The 15,661-nt window shown below is 38.4% G+C and overlaps 1 protein-coding gene across 3 annotated transcripts in view; it reads right to left on the minus strand.

Moving 5' to 3' along the window:
• kat7b (K(lysine) acetyltransferase 7b) overlaps positions 1–15,661 on the minus strand; it is a 58,412-nt gene that overhangs the window by 24,772 nt on the left and 17,979 nt on the right. For all 3 annotated transcript variants that reach the window (XM_052038763.1, XM_052038760.1, XM_052038762.1), the window contains 4 exons: positions 13,927–14,074; positions 8,310–8,486; positions 2,763–3,002; positions 132–214 (listed from right to left, as the gene is read on the minus strand). In XM_052038763.1, coding sequence (XP_051894723.1) covers positions 132–214; positions 2,763–3,002; positions 8,310–8,486; positions 13,927–14,074 — 648 coding nt within the window. The remainder of the gene's footprint in view (positions 1–131; positions 215–2,762; positions 3,003–8,309; positions 8,487–13,926; positions 14,075–15,661) is intronic.

Genomic DNA, 15,661 nt, shown 5'->3' on the forward strand with positions numbered 1-15,661 from the left:
TCATAAGACAAATCAGAAACAGAGGAATAAGAAGTGGCATCACCCCTTCGTCACCTACCAAGAAGTAGTTTTTTTAATCTTTCAGCAGAATTCTTATCTGGATACATTTCACAATATAAAATCTACATTACCTTACATTCATCTGCAGATAGATTATGGTACAATGGACAGCCAGATATGGAGAAGTGCCTTTCATGCTTTCCAGTCAAATGGCCTATATTTAACCAGATGAGCAAAATGATAACCACATATAAGAATGCACTTCAAAATACATTTTAACCCACATATTCAGATCTTAAATTCACCTACAAATGAAAAAGTGTTAATGTCTTCCTATTAAAATTACAATGAACACCAGACAGTTATATAATCAGGAATGTTCTCAGTGTCAGATTACACTAGTGTAACATTCTCTTCCAAAACAGAAAAGAGAATGATTTTCCCCCTTTGTTTATTGTTTGTGAACTTTCAGCATCACACACTTATCCAAATATTAAAAAAAAGCAACTGGCTACAAGATTTGAGCACGTAATCTGGACTGACACTTCCAGCTCATGCAAAGTTGAAGATGAGATCTTTGGGAGCAATATCTAACGAAGTTCCATCTGCCTCTTGAAACGGTTGTAAAAAAAAAGTCCTATGATTATACTTGAAATGCAAAAGTAGTTCTTATTGCGTACTCTCTCAACCTCCCATGAAAAGAAATTACTTCATCACGTATTGCTTTTCCACTTATGAGACACAGTCAAATTGCTTGTGACATTTGACTACAACAGTAATTATACTGCAAAGGTAATTATTTGTTACAAAATAATTCAGGGTACCTCAAGGATTTGAATATGTTATATTCATAAACAGAATTATTCCTAATCTAGAATATAATTTTGAGGAAAATTAAAGTCACCACATTCAGTTCTTCCCAGATTATATTTTGGAGAACATCCTGTATGGGTTTGTTCCAAAGTTACATTACTTTGCAAATATAATTAACTCTACAGAAACCGACATCTAACAGAAGCTAATGAGAAATGAAAACTTAGCTGAGGTTCCACTAGGTGTCAGTATAGACATTAGTACAGATTCCATACTATAGAACTCAAGCAGAAAGGAAGAGAAAATTTTCATTAAATACATGTATCCATTTCAAACACATCATTCATTGCCATTAGTCACACTAAATATATCACCAAATACAACTTCAGGCTTAATGCACTGTTTTAAAGATAAACAAGTCTAAATATTTTTACTACATAAAATATTTGCATATCTTATCATGGGCAAATCTGTGGAAAAATAAACTAAAAGGCAAATTAATCACATTCACTCATATCTCTGATTGTTGCTGTCAGAAAACCCAGAGGAGTTCCTCAGTGCGCTATATTTGAGGGAATAATTTAAAGTGGGCTGGTGAAAACAGGAAGGGGAATGGAAGTAATCAACAGAACTTTTTAATTAAACAAAGCAATGTATTCTTGGCCAGGCCGATGGTGGCAAGAAAAAGAACTCTGCAGTGACAGAAGGGGCCTTAAAAACACGCTGTGAGTATAAGTGCACAAGCACTTAAATTGACTGAATCAAATTTCCTTGTTGAATATTCCAACAGTGATCTTACCTCACAAATTGAATGACTGAGATTAACAGTCCAGGAAGGTCCCTGCTACGAGATGAATCTCTGCAATACGAGTAACTATAGCTAAGCTGAAACAATTGGCCACAGGGTCCATGGACAGGAAAATGAAGAAATAAGTACTGGGCATGACTTCTACCCACTAGTTTGTTATCCACATTGGAAATATTCAAATAGGAATATCAGATGAGGCAGAATCAAAATAAACAAATGATCAAGCCATACATAAAAGGTCCATTCCCAAAGTATCAGCGAATCACACCTACCAATAGATAACACCATCATAAGAGAGGAAAAGTAGAGAATATGGGGTAGGGAAGTACTATTGGAAACCAGAGTTATCCAGCATGGAAACAGACCCTTTGGCCCACCAAATCCGAGCCAACCACCAACTACCGCTAATCCCATTTTTATTCTCCCCACATAGGTAAAATATGAATCCAGGAAAGATTTTAATCAATGTATGTTATGACAGCTTGGCCCTGGATAAAAATGTACACTTATAACATCAAGAATGTATCCTCACCTTGCAACCCATCATCCTTTATTTGAAATAAGTAGGAAACGGGTGACACATCAAAAATATTCAGCTATCACCCTCTCAAAGACCGTATGAAAAATGGGTGCATGACACTTATACTTAACCAATATTCACTTTCAAGGCTAGAATTTACAAACAGTAGTAGATTTATTTGGATTAAGCAGTGATATGTTTCAACATTTTGACATGGATAACAAACGTACATTCTATAAATATCACGTAGGACAATTGGAAGAGAAAGCAAAGCCCAAATCTCTGCTGCATGATTCCAAGAGTGGGGTAGGAAACATAAGAGAGTGGATGCTAAGATTTCACAACTATCCTTGCTAGAGTGTGAAAAAAAGTCAATTTGAATTAGTTATTCATCTAAGTGACAAACATTTGTGAACAAGCTACATGCCTGCTGCTCAGCAAAAATCTGAAAAGTTGTGAATGAAGTTTAAAATAGGAGCAGATAAACCTTTCATAGATAGACAACAGAAGGCCTTGTCCACCAACTAAACATCTGTAACCCAGTTGTTCATTTCATAGGGTTTTCAGTCTGATGAATTGATAATATTCTTCACACTCAGCAGACAATGAAAGATGTCTTACCTAAAGAATTACAGCCTGGAGTAGGACACTTCATATTGAAATTATAACTCTCATGAAAACGTCGGCGCTTCGGCCTGTGTGAAAGGTCACTTCCAGAGTCTTTCATAGAAGCATCTTTTGCTATGCTTTCATCATGCGATGCATTTGGACTGGAAATATCAATATCAGACTCAGATGATGGAGCATTTCCTGTAGGAGTACGTGGGGGAGATTCATCGTGGTCAACTGCAGTTTTGGTATCTAAAAATAGGCAGTTTTAAAAAGCACAAATTAACAAGAAGTCTCTAACATTTTTACACATCCAACTTTTAGAAGCACTCATGTAAATAACTGGGCTAATAATCAATATAAATCTTTAAATTTTGGTTTCAGAAACATACGTCAGGGTTTTAAGACATTTCTGAGACTGAAAAGTATAAAGGGGAATAAAAGGCAACATGAAGGTAATACTCTGCTTGGCATTTAAAAGCTCCTAAAAAGGAGATACTGAGACAGGCAAGTAGTTCCACGATTTGACGTCTTCAGAAAAAATGAAAGCAGGAGAACAATGTACTCATTTTGTTTTTGAAAGAGAAGCAGTAGGGAGGAAAAAAAAGTCAGACCAAAAGTTTTGCAGTTTGGAAGGAACATGAAAGGAAAAAAAAAATCAAGGATCACTAACTATTACAATAAAGGAGTGAGAAAGAAAGAAAAGTTTCAATCAGCTTAGATACTTTTTAGCTTGTGCCCATCATTTTAGCAACGCTTTCTGCTTGCAAACTGTGTAGCTTTATGAAAATTCCTGGAATACAACATTCCTAGTTCAGAGAATTTCATTCAAGTCTTAGGGAAGATTTCAGTACAGTAAAACTAAGAATTGAAAACAAAAGTATTTGGAGAGAGGAAACCAAAGTTTTGGCAAGTGCTGGCTAAATTTGAGACACAAAATGGCCTGAAATTATAACAGAATTTTAAAAGATTCTGCACATGGAACCTGCACTAATTTGGTGCAAGGCTCCCTGTAAGTAAAATTCTATCAAGTACAGGAAGTCCCCAACTTACGAACGCCTGACACCTTCGTGGTCGGTTTGTAAGCGGGCCCAGCCCCCAATCCTACCACGGCGGCGGGACACCTTCTTTGGCCCAACCCCGGGCCAAGTGCATATGTGCGGCCACGATCCCCGACCCAAGTGCGCATGCGCGGACACTGTTCTGAGTTGCATATAAAATCGGGTCACGAACAGTCTCAAAAACGGAACTCGTTCGTAACCCGGGGACTTCCTGTATAACACCCAAGGCACTAAACACAATGGAATAGAATTACTGGAAGGAATGAGAAAATTTTCATGAAGGCATTTCCTTCTGCTATTTCAAATAGTGGTCATGTACAAAACAAACAAGTGACCAAACTGGGTTTGGGATAAGAAGCCCAAGGAAATTTTGGGAAGGGGGGGGCATTATGAGTGCAATCATCAGCACTGAATGCTTCAGTGGCCTTGGTAAGATCAGGCAATCAGACCCCCTTTAAATAACACCACAGCAGGTCTCAATCCTCCAGTTAAGACCTGCCTCAAGCTACAATACGGACACCATTCATGGATCCTGGCTGTGTAGTAATTTTGTGCCGTGCACACTGTTTGAAGTGATTTCCTAATGTCCCATGGCCTCCCTCCATATGCACACCATACACCCCAAGAACCCTCAGGTTAGTAATTGGGTCTTTGACAAAAATATTAACTTGCACCACTTATAACCAGTGCACCATGAAACAGGATCTTTATTGTCTGGCACACAAACACATTGCAATAAACCTGTGCCTTTGAAGAAGTAAAATAAGAATTCTCTTGCCATATTAAAAAGAATTAGTCATTCATCAATAAGACTGAGAGGTCTCATCACTGGGAGTAGTGATGACATATCATTTGAAAAACATTTAATCAATTTAAAATATAATTGTTGCCATATGGTGGATCAAGCTGAAAGATGTATGAAAGAGGAACAATGAGAAAGTCATCAGTTTATGCAAAAGCTGGAATGTTTGTTTCTTCCCACAGGTTGGCATAAGCAAATTTTTCAAGAGAGATTCAACGTTCCACAGGACAGAAGTAGGTTAGGACAATGATATGGAAATTGCAAGAGGTTCAGAAATTCAGTGAATGAAGAATTCAACAGTCTGACAGATAAAACTTGTTATTTGTCACAACAATCCCCAAAATATTTCTGTACAAAACAGTACACAGAACTAAATCAGAAAACAAACAATCTCTCCTGGCATTCAGGTGATAATTACATTTTAAAGGGCATTATCAATATACTGCTGAATGAAGAGTTTTCTGCTAGGTTCAAATTCTATCAGGATGATACTTCACTGTGTCCTGGACAATCACGAACAATGAATTTGTGTAGATTTATTTCTATTTGATTTTCTCAATTTTAAGTTCCATGATCATCTATTCAGTCTTCTTGTTTTAGCATTAACATATCTTTTATCTATGCTTTTGATCATAAGAAAAATTGTTTTATCAGGTTAATTGAATGGTTTAATACAGCATTAAGGACAGATAACTGATCCAACTTATAGGCATGCTTCAAGCAAGAAGTTTTTTTTTGCACAAAAACCAAACTGCTGAAGGAACTCAGTGGGTCGAGCAGCGTCTGTGGAGGCAAAAGGATGGGCAACATTTCAAGTCGAGACCCTGCGTCAGGTCTGAGAGTAAAAGGAAAGATGGCCAGTATAAAGAGGCGGGGTGAGGCAGAAGCTGGAGTGCGATAGGTGGATCCAGGTGAGGAGGGTTGATGGGCAGATGGAGCCAGATGGGGGATGACAAAGTGGAGGTAGCAGCAGAGTCTGGGAGGTGACTGGTGGAGACAACCAAGAGCTGAAGATTATGGAATCTGATACAAAGTAAGGTGATGAGTGAAACCAAATAAGGGAGAGATACTGGGCAGATGGGGACAATGGTGGGGGTGGGGGGGCGGTGGAAGGAGAAGGAATTGTGTAGGTAGAGTGCGTGGGTGATAAGTAAATGGATCCAGGTAGGGGAGGGACATTGGAAAGAAGGGGGTGAGCAAGAGTATCAGGGTGGATCAGAAGGAGAGAGAAAGAGACAGAGGGGACGCAGGTTACCTGAAATTGGAGAATTCAGTATTCATGCCATTGGGTTGTAGATTTCCCAGGAGGAATATGTAGTGCTGTTCCCCTAGTTTGCATTTGGCCTCACCCTGGCAGTGGAGGAGGCTGAGGACAGATCGGACAGTGTGGGAATGGGAAAGGGAGTTGACATGGTTTGCAACCAGGAGCTCAAAATGACCACTGCAGACAGAGCGCAGGTATGCAGCAAAGTGGTTGCCCCGTCTGCGCTTGGTCTCGCCGATGTGAAGCCAGCCACATTGAGAGCACCCAATGCAATAGAAAAGGCTGGAGAAGGTGCGCACGAATCTCTGCCTCACCTGGAACAACTGATTAAGCCTTTGGATGGTGGTGAGGGAGGAGATGTAGGGTGCTGCACCTCCAACACTTGCAGTGGTAAGCACCTGGAGATGGATGGGTGGGGAGGGATGAACAAATCAGAGAGTCACAGACAGAATGTACCCTGCGGAAACCAGAAAAGGGTTGTGAGGGGAAGATGTGACTGGTGGCAGGAATCACGTTGCAGCTGGAGGAAATGACAAAGAAATGATGGAATTGCTGCACCAGTGGCTTAATTAATGCATGCCAATTAGGAAAACTACAGCACTAATATAGCTTTTTCCAAATAAATGTGATATGGACAAATATGGTTACCATGACACACTGAACCTTTTGTGCGCAATGAAAGCACAAGGTAGATGTCAGCTGTGGGCAGAACAATAAACTATATAAACAAGCTTCAATGAAAGCACAAAAGAACAAAGCATTTCCTTTACAAGGATGGTGACTCTTAAGATAAATTCTCAGCTCTCAGATAAGCCAAGTGAAACCAATTCTCTGAAAAAGTAGGATCTGAATTTGTTGGCAACCAAATAGATGGAATCTTTTCCTATTGAAATTACAGTACAAAAAGAAGCTATTCCTCTCACTGTATTGCCTTGTTTAAAAAAAGGCAGGACATTTTACAGTGAGCCTGGATCAAGATTAAACTATTTCAATCCACCTACGATAGGAGCAGAACACTGAGAAACAAATCAGAAAGAGGTACAATGGGCCTACATAAAAAAAAATTTCAGAAATATTTATTATTTTTACCTGCAATTCAAAAATTATATCCTTGATATGCATTCAAAATAAAAGCATTTACTTTTAAAAATGTACAAATCATGTAATATGCTGGAATTGAAAAGAAGCCCTTTTAGTTTCTCCTTACCCAACCTCCCCAATCTGGTAAAAATAACCATCACAATAGAACTTTAATATATGCATTTTTTCTCATTAACAAATGAAGAGAATCAATTTTGCTTTAACAATATGGTCTTGCTTATGATCGTTGTGTCGGACAAGCTTGCTGTTAGGAAGGAGGAAATATTTGAAAGTGGTTACATCAAATTAAATCAGATGCCAGCACACAATTCAAGAAAAATTATGGAAATGAAAAATTAAAAATGAAATGGCACTTGTCTAAAATACACTTGCATTTATATTTGAAGTGCTAAAATGTGGTTGTTTATCATTACCACTAAAACACATACCAAAAAAAACCAAAAAAAAACACAAAACCAGTCAAAATCCATTGTGAAACAACATCAGAGTGAATTATACTCTGAAACAAGGGCAAAAATAGAACTTAACATGATCCCTTGCAGGAGCTCAGTCAACACAGCAATCAGATAAGAAGGCAGCCCTTAAAAGGAACACTCTGCAACATCATGAACTCTGTCTTCCATGGAAAGGACAGAGGCTTAAGGGAGGAAGGAGATAGCTCCCATGTACACTCAAACAAATATGCCAGTCCTGGTCAATGAGATACATGCCAAAAGAAAAGTCCCATGTGTCAGGAGGGGTAGTGGTGATGAAAGCAAGAGACCCAAAGGGCCAGCAAAAGAGGAAAATGGCAGCAGCTGGCTACAGTAGTCTCCTCTAGCAGCAAGAACCCCTGCAAAAGGGAGCAATGCAAGAAAAATATTCACCTGCTCACAAGTGATGTGCACAGGTTTACATCCGAGGAGTGGAGACCGCCCATAGAACAAAAAAAAAGCATTTTATGTTGCGGTCTGAGATACCACCCATCAGAAAATATAGAAATGATTAGCAAGCCATTTAAATACTTGAAGCAGGTACTAATTCATTTATTCATCCATTTTTTCATGTATGTCAGTGAAGGTATATCTGCAAAGCAGAATGTGAAGAATATGTTTGTCAATTGGACTCCTCCCTTCCTCCCACCTGATTACTAGTTTGCAATGTTCATGGTAACACAAGCAGTTATGGGTAAAAGTGAATACTGTGTGGTTAGCACCTAAAAGCAAGCACTTTGTAACAATCTCAAGACTATTGCTTGCTATTTGAGTTTTTTTTTATTACAAAGGAACTCTGTGTAAAGTTAACTTTTCCACTCAAATATTGAACACATGAGATGGCATCGCTGATTTTACCTTTGTCTGAAAACTCAACTGGATGTTCCGTTTCTGATCCGGAGGAGCGAGTCTGTCGCAGAGGGTATTTCTTCGGTGTAACTGGAGTTGTCTGTTGTTGGCTACGTGTCACCCTCCTTGTGGTGTAAGCAGGTTCATCCGAGGCATACGACGGTATCTGGCGTACTGGACTGGAATCTGTCAGAAGTTTGAGGCAAAAATCAGATCAACAACATTTTAGACTTGGAGTAATAAAGTACAACCAGCCCTTATAAATTTAATTAATAAACTGAAACACCCACAAGAGCCTAACAGACCAATAGAGCTACCTGAAATTAAAATCAGATCTACCAATTTGAAACAAAAATAACTGTAGGAACTCAGTTCAGTGGATCACACTGGCACCCCACAAATCTACCAATGTGAAAGTAGGTTCAAAGTACAAAATATTGGGTGACTGAGCTAATGCAGACTAGAACACTGAAGAAAATGCTTAAGTTCTCCCTACTTAATTCAGCAAACAATTGCCATGCTATACACAACTTTGAAATCCAGATTATTCTAACAGGATTTGGGGATATCTTTGAAGTGAAGGTCAAGCATTTGCTTCTTGTTATTATACACTTTATTTCAAAGTAATATAGTACCTGGTTTCAGCTTTTGTTACAATATTTAATCATTCAAAGCATTTGTTTTTAAATGACCATTCCCCAAACTACTAGTACAGTTTGTACCCAACCTACTCCTAATACCTCAGCTTTGACAATCTGCTACTTGCTTTCCCCAAAGATACCTGCATTTCACTCTCTTTGTGGATAATGTCAGCATCCACAAATGTATTCTTTTCGGGCCAGTTCAAAAACTTTGTCACTCTTAAAATAGATTTATCTTCAAGAACATTGGAACAAAGTTCTTCAACGTACACCTAAACCGCCACTGGCACTTCAGAGAATTATTTACAGAAATACACATTAACAACGTATGGTAGGATTTCTTTCTATGGAAAAGTGCACATATCAATCCCATCACTTGTTAACAATAGCCACAAGTTATTCCGTGTTTCAATTTGAATCTGGTAAAGAATGATTTGCTTCATTCTGATTATGTCTCCCTCTGAAGTACTTCACCCAATGAAATGTTTCAGAGCACTTAATGTTAAGTTCATTAGCTTCTTCTAACAATTGGAGAGAGTCCAATTTCAATGGGATGAGCACAAATCTGAAATCCATCTGCCTGAAATCAAAGCCATCAAGCAACGCTGAATAATGGGAGGCCTTTAAAGTAGACATGTTTCAGCTAGTCTAGCTGCATATCAATGATGGAGCTGGGGAGAGAAATTAAAGCCATACATCCATGAATGACCAAAAATATGGTGAATAAAACAGAGCAGAAAAAAGTGCACATGACAATGTTAGGTTGTTGATACAAATGAGAACTAAGCTGATGAGAGAAATTCAGAAGTAGTAAAAAAAAAAGCATGAGTGGAGAGCATGAGAAAAGACTAGCAGCATAGATAAAGGGAATCCCAAGGATATTCCACAGGTACATGAACAGGAAGAGACTTGTAACTCAACCATGCCATCTAAATGAGTACTTTACATCAGCATTCACAAAGAAAGAATTTGGTGCTGGAGTTTCAGCAAAGGAAGATATAACTGAGATTGGAGTGAGCTAAAAATTCAAGAGGCTGTAGTAGAGAGATCTGTTGATAAATCACCTGATCTAGATGGGATGCATTCTAGATCACGAAACGAAGAGCCCTAGGCTATTATCTTCCAAAAAGCGATAGATTCAAGGATGGTGCCTGTGCACTCAAACTGCTAACATTACACTCTTGACCAAAAATAGGTGAAGGAATAAAACCATTAACTATGAACCAGTTAATGGGAATGTAGCTGATGTGTTTATATATGAACTTCCAAAAGGTATTTGATAAGATGTCACATAATAGGCTTGTCATCAAGACTGAAGACATTGGAATGCAAGGAGCCCTGGCTGCGTGGACAAAAATAAAAATGGCTATGTAACAGAAAATAGGGAGCAGTAACGATAGGCTGTTTTCTCAGACTGGAGAGAAATATACGATTGAATTTCCAAATGATTGGTACTTGGACCACTGCTTTTCTTAATACATATTAGGGTGTACAGGACACAATTTCCAAATTTGCAGATGACACAAAACCTGAAGGCATAGTGAAATGTGTGGTGGACAGTAGCAGACTTCAACAAGATAGATAGGCTGGTGGGATGGTGGACAGATGGAAGATGAAATATAATGTTTAGAAATGTGAAATGTTACATTTTGGTCAGAAGAATAAGAGACCATGTAAAGCAGAGGACACAACTCTAAAGTGATACGTGGACAAAGATCCGGGAATTATATGCATAGTTCTTTAAAAGTGGCAGGGCACATTGAGAAAGTGGTAAAAACGTACAGGATCCTGAGTTTTATAAATAGAGACAAAGACACAAGCTACTTTATAAAATACTTGTTCATCCATCTCTCGAGTATTGTATCCAATTCCACATACCACACTTTAGGACGGGTGTGAAGGCTTTGGAGAAAATGCAGATGAGATATGCCAAAAATGATACTGAAGAATAGGGACTTTAGTTATGTGGACAGACTGGAGAAGTTCGGATTATTCTCCTTGGAACAGAGGGAGTTGAGAGAGATGATTGTGATATTTAAAATCATTAAAAGTATGGATACAGTAAACTGTACTTGTGCACAATAGGGTCAAGAATTTAGGGTGCAGAATGAAAGTGATCTGCAAAAGAACCAAAAGGAAACATGGAGGATGTTTTTTTGTTTAAAACAGTGAGTGGTTATGGTCTGGATTGCACTGCCAGTGGCAGTAGTGGAGCAGATGCAACTGTTGCATTCAGAGGTAGAAAGGAAACAATTTGCAGCACCATGAGGAGAGGGTATAGGAATGGGATTCACTGGATTGTTCATCCATGGAGCAGGTATACATTTGGTGGGATGAATGACTTCCTTCCACATAACCATCATCAACTAATCTGTATCAGTAATCACATGCAAACTATAACACAAGGAATGGCCACATAAAACTTCTTTTACTAATGTAACTGATGTTGGTTGCTTGTTCTAAAAGCCCATCCAAAACACCCTTCAAAAAAAAGAATCAAGAATGAAAGCCAGTTTATTTTGGAAACAGTGGCATGTTTTAAACTAGTGGTTGTATGATAAGTCCTGTTTCCCAGGTGATCAATGCAAATTGACTCTAAAGACATAAAAATTAAAATCAGCCAACTCCAGTGTCACACAGCATGACTATTACAATTCACAATGATGATTAAACAGTTGAACAATTTTAAAGATTTTTTCTTTCTTTGAACAAACCTTTCCTCTCTCATTTTCCCATTAAATAACATCTAGTGTGATGCTTTTAGGGAAACTGGGCAATCCAAGTCCTGTAGCAAAACTACATATAGCATATGGTGATGCAAGGAATGGATAATACAAATAAAAGCTTGTAAGATACCATGACCTCATTATTGTAGAAAGGAGGGTAAACAGTGCAAGGGTGAAATTAAAAAGGAAATTGGTAAAGAAAAACAAAGTGCATGAAAAATTACTGGCAAGTAAAAATCAAGAAAAAGTTATTTTATGAACAGATGAAGGCAGAAGGATAGCAGTTGCATGCCAACAGTGTACATGGGACTGATGACAGCCCAAAACTGGGCAGACCCAGAAGAGTTTACTAAACTATTGGGATTACTTGAAAATTAGTATCAGATCTACCATCTACGGTTCTAAAATGCTCTGCACCCGTCTTCACAAGCAGGACATTAAAGCTTGCTAGTTAAGGTGTGTGCAATATTAGATATGATCAATAAAAAGAGAGAGAAGCTACTAAGCATTTTTTAAAAATATATAAGTTAGGCCTGAATAAGATTGTAACCCAGGCTGTTAAGAGAAGCATTGGAAGAAAACCGGAAGCACCGACCATCATTTTCCAAACTACTTTAACGATACAGTAATAGTCATAGAAAGACGCATAGAAAGATTTATATAAAACTATGAGTAGCATAGATAGGGTAGATGGTCTTTTTCCCAGGGTGGAAATGTAAACCATGACCTCTGGTATTTGAAAGTGAGAGGGGGAAAGTTTAAAGGAGATTTGCAAGGAAACAAAACTTTTGTTTCACATGGAGAGCAGTAGGTGCCTGGAACACATTGCCATGGGAGGTAGTAGAGGAAACAAAAACAATAGCAAAGTTTAAGACACATTTAGACAGGCATGTGAACAGATGGGAAATGGAGGGATAAAGAACATGTGCAGACAGATGTGCAGTTTAAACTGGTATCATGGTCAGCACAGACATAGTGGGCCAAAGGGCCTGCTCCTGTGGTGCACTATTCTATTATCTATGACAGAATATGGAAACAAGCCCGTCAGCCCACCAAGACCATACCATCAACCACCCATTTACAGTAATCCTACATTAATGCCTTTTTTAAAAAAAATATTGTCCCTACATCATCAATTCTTTCCAGATTCTACCACCACCTACACACAAGGGGCAATGTACAGTGGTCAATTAATCTACCAACTAGCAGATCTGTGAGATGTGGGAGGAAACTGAAGCACTTCAAGGAAACCAAAGCAGTCACAGGGAGACTATGCAAACAGCATACAGACAGCAGTCAAAAATATCAGGATTGAACCTGGGTATCTGGCGCTGAGCAGCAACCCTATTAGCTGTGTCACTGTTCCACCCTATATGTATGTGGCTGGAGGATTGGAAAACCATTACCAATGGATCATTGTTTAAAAGAATGAAGTTGACTGAACAACGACAGGTTAGTCAGCCTAACACTGGTGATAGGAAAATTACTGAAAGTTCTAAGAGACAATACATGTCATCATTTGGAAAGATAGAGAATAATCACACGTGGTCAGCAGAGGTTTGTTATCCGAGACAGGTAGTGTCTGCCAACAACTATATTTTTTGAGAATGATAACAATAATGGTTAATGAGAGTAGTACATTTAGAAGAGCATACATTTGACACTGTTCCATTGCCAGAAGTAATCCAAAATTCGTAAGCTGGATCCAAAATTAGTAATGAGATGTAATGTGCTTGTAAAGGGGTAGAGGGGATAGTGGCGGACAGTAGCAATGTTCAGGCACTTGCTTTTCAAAGATGTACATCAATGATTTATATGAATATAGGAGTCATGAATAATAATCATAAATCATGCAGATTGAAAAAATATTTATGAACTAGTTAGATCAGCAGAAAAGTGGCAAATTGAATTCAATCCAGAGGCCTGGAATGGTCAAATAGGAAGAATTTATCCCCCTTAGTTAATAACTAGGAGCTATTGATTTAAAGCAGTTGGTGGTAGGATTAGAGAGCAGTTGAGAAATAAATATTTTGAAGCAAAAGGTGGTAGAGGCATGGAATCTATTTCTTGAAAAGATACCGGAGGCAGAACCACTCATATTTAAGGTGCATGGATGAGCACTTTTTGAAATCTGCCTCAGATTGAGAACTAAAAACTGAATACTCCTTTTTAGCCGGCATGGAAATGGTGGCTATCTGGCTTTTCCCTCTACAGTGAATTAACTCTTACTTAATTTTCCTCAATATTTTGCAGAAATACCTTGAGAACTCTGGCTATTCCGTAATGAAGACCTGGTTAATCTGGTAGATCTGCGTGGCTGTCCATCACTCTCAGAGCTATCTGTATGATCCAGATCAGCAGAAAAGTCTGAATCTTCTGTGCCGTCAGAGCTGCTGCCTGCCTGACGCTGAAACAGAATACATAATAGATTAACTATTAAAACCCCCAAAATACACCATTAAAATACATTAAATTCTCAGGAGTAATAGTTAACTATCGAAAAGGTAAAAAGTTTGGCAGGATCAATTAATATTCTTTTTAAATGAAATTTGGTACAACTAAGATGGTGTGCAAGTCTTTTAGCTTTGTTGGCCCAAAGTGCAATCCAGCATAAAATATTCAAATAAAATTTTCACCTGTTTTTAAAAAGTCCAACATTAAATCAATTTAGCATCTTAAATCACTTCTTCATAGTAACTACTAGACAGCATAAAACAGTCCATAATTTGACACATATTGGCAAATCTAAAGCCCAAACAAATGATAAATTCTATAGTTTACTGTTGTAAAACAGGGAATGCCCTACTGTGAATTCAAAGACAAGCTGTTGTAGTAGTGGAAATTTAGCTTCATTGTACATTTAACCAATGCTACACCCAACTCTGGAAATCTTGATGTTTACACTGAAAACAAAAATAGAACAATCTTCTGTTTATTAGTACTGACATCCTCCATTTGGCGAAGGCAACACATGCCCATCAGTAAATTTGCCTCCTCATCTTCCGGACTTCTCCACAATTTTTGACACAGTTGAACACATCTGTTTCCTCCCAACAGCTCTCCTCCCAATATAGCTCAGTGCAAGTGAACTCGCTCAATTTTGCTTTTAACTGTTCAACTGTAAAATATCCAATGCTTCCCATTCCCTAGCCCATTAACTTGACCCCCCAAGAGATCTATCCATGTCCACCACTGGCATGCAACTGCACTGCTTTATTACCTTTCTTGACCCATTAACTAATTATTGAACAATTGTCAATTATAATTGACTGATTATATAATTTTATGTAAACTATACAAAAAGATATTATTGACCAATAATCTGACATTGACCCTTGAAATAGATACAATTTCCTTCAATTAAACAGACTCCCCTACCCCAGCAGCTCTTCAACACCTGGAACCACACAATGAAGAATTCTAAGGTTCTAATTTATTATCAGGAGATCTCCCAGGATGTTGAATGCCAGAGAACTTGGTGTTTAGAATGTTGTCAAATTACATCAGAGCACATATCATGAAAAGAAATTCAGTGTACAAAATATTAAGAGGAACAGATAGAGTGGACAGCCAGTGGCTCTTTCCCAGGGCACCAATGCTCAATACAAGAGGGCATGGCTTTAAAGTAATGGGTGGGAAGTTCAAGGGAGATATCAGAGGAAGGTTTTTTTACCCAGAGAGTGGTTGGGGCATGGAATGCGCTGCCTGGGGCAGTGGTGGAGGCAGGTACATTGGTCAAATTCAAGAGATTACTAGATAAGCATATGGAGGAATTTAAAATAGGGGGAGATGTAGGAGGAAGGAGTTAGATATTCTTAGACGAGGTTTAAAGGTCAGCACAACATTGTGGGCCAAAGGGCCTGTATTGTGCTGTACTGTTCTATGATTCTATTAGCAAGACCAAAGTCATCACCTTCATTTCACACCACTACTAATTCTATCCCAACTCCAGGCACTGTTTCAAATTTGCAATTATGAACATTTCAGGATGATT

This window comes from Pristis pectinata, chromosome 25 (genome assembly GCF_009764475.1).
Source record: "Pristis pectinata isolate sPriPec2 chromosome 25, sPriPec2.1.pri, whole genome shotgun sequence".
Lineage (NCBI taxonomy): Eukaryota > Metazoa > Chordata > Chondrichthyes > Rhinopristiformes > Pristidae > Pristis > Pristis pectinata.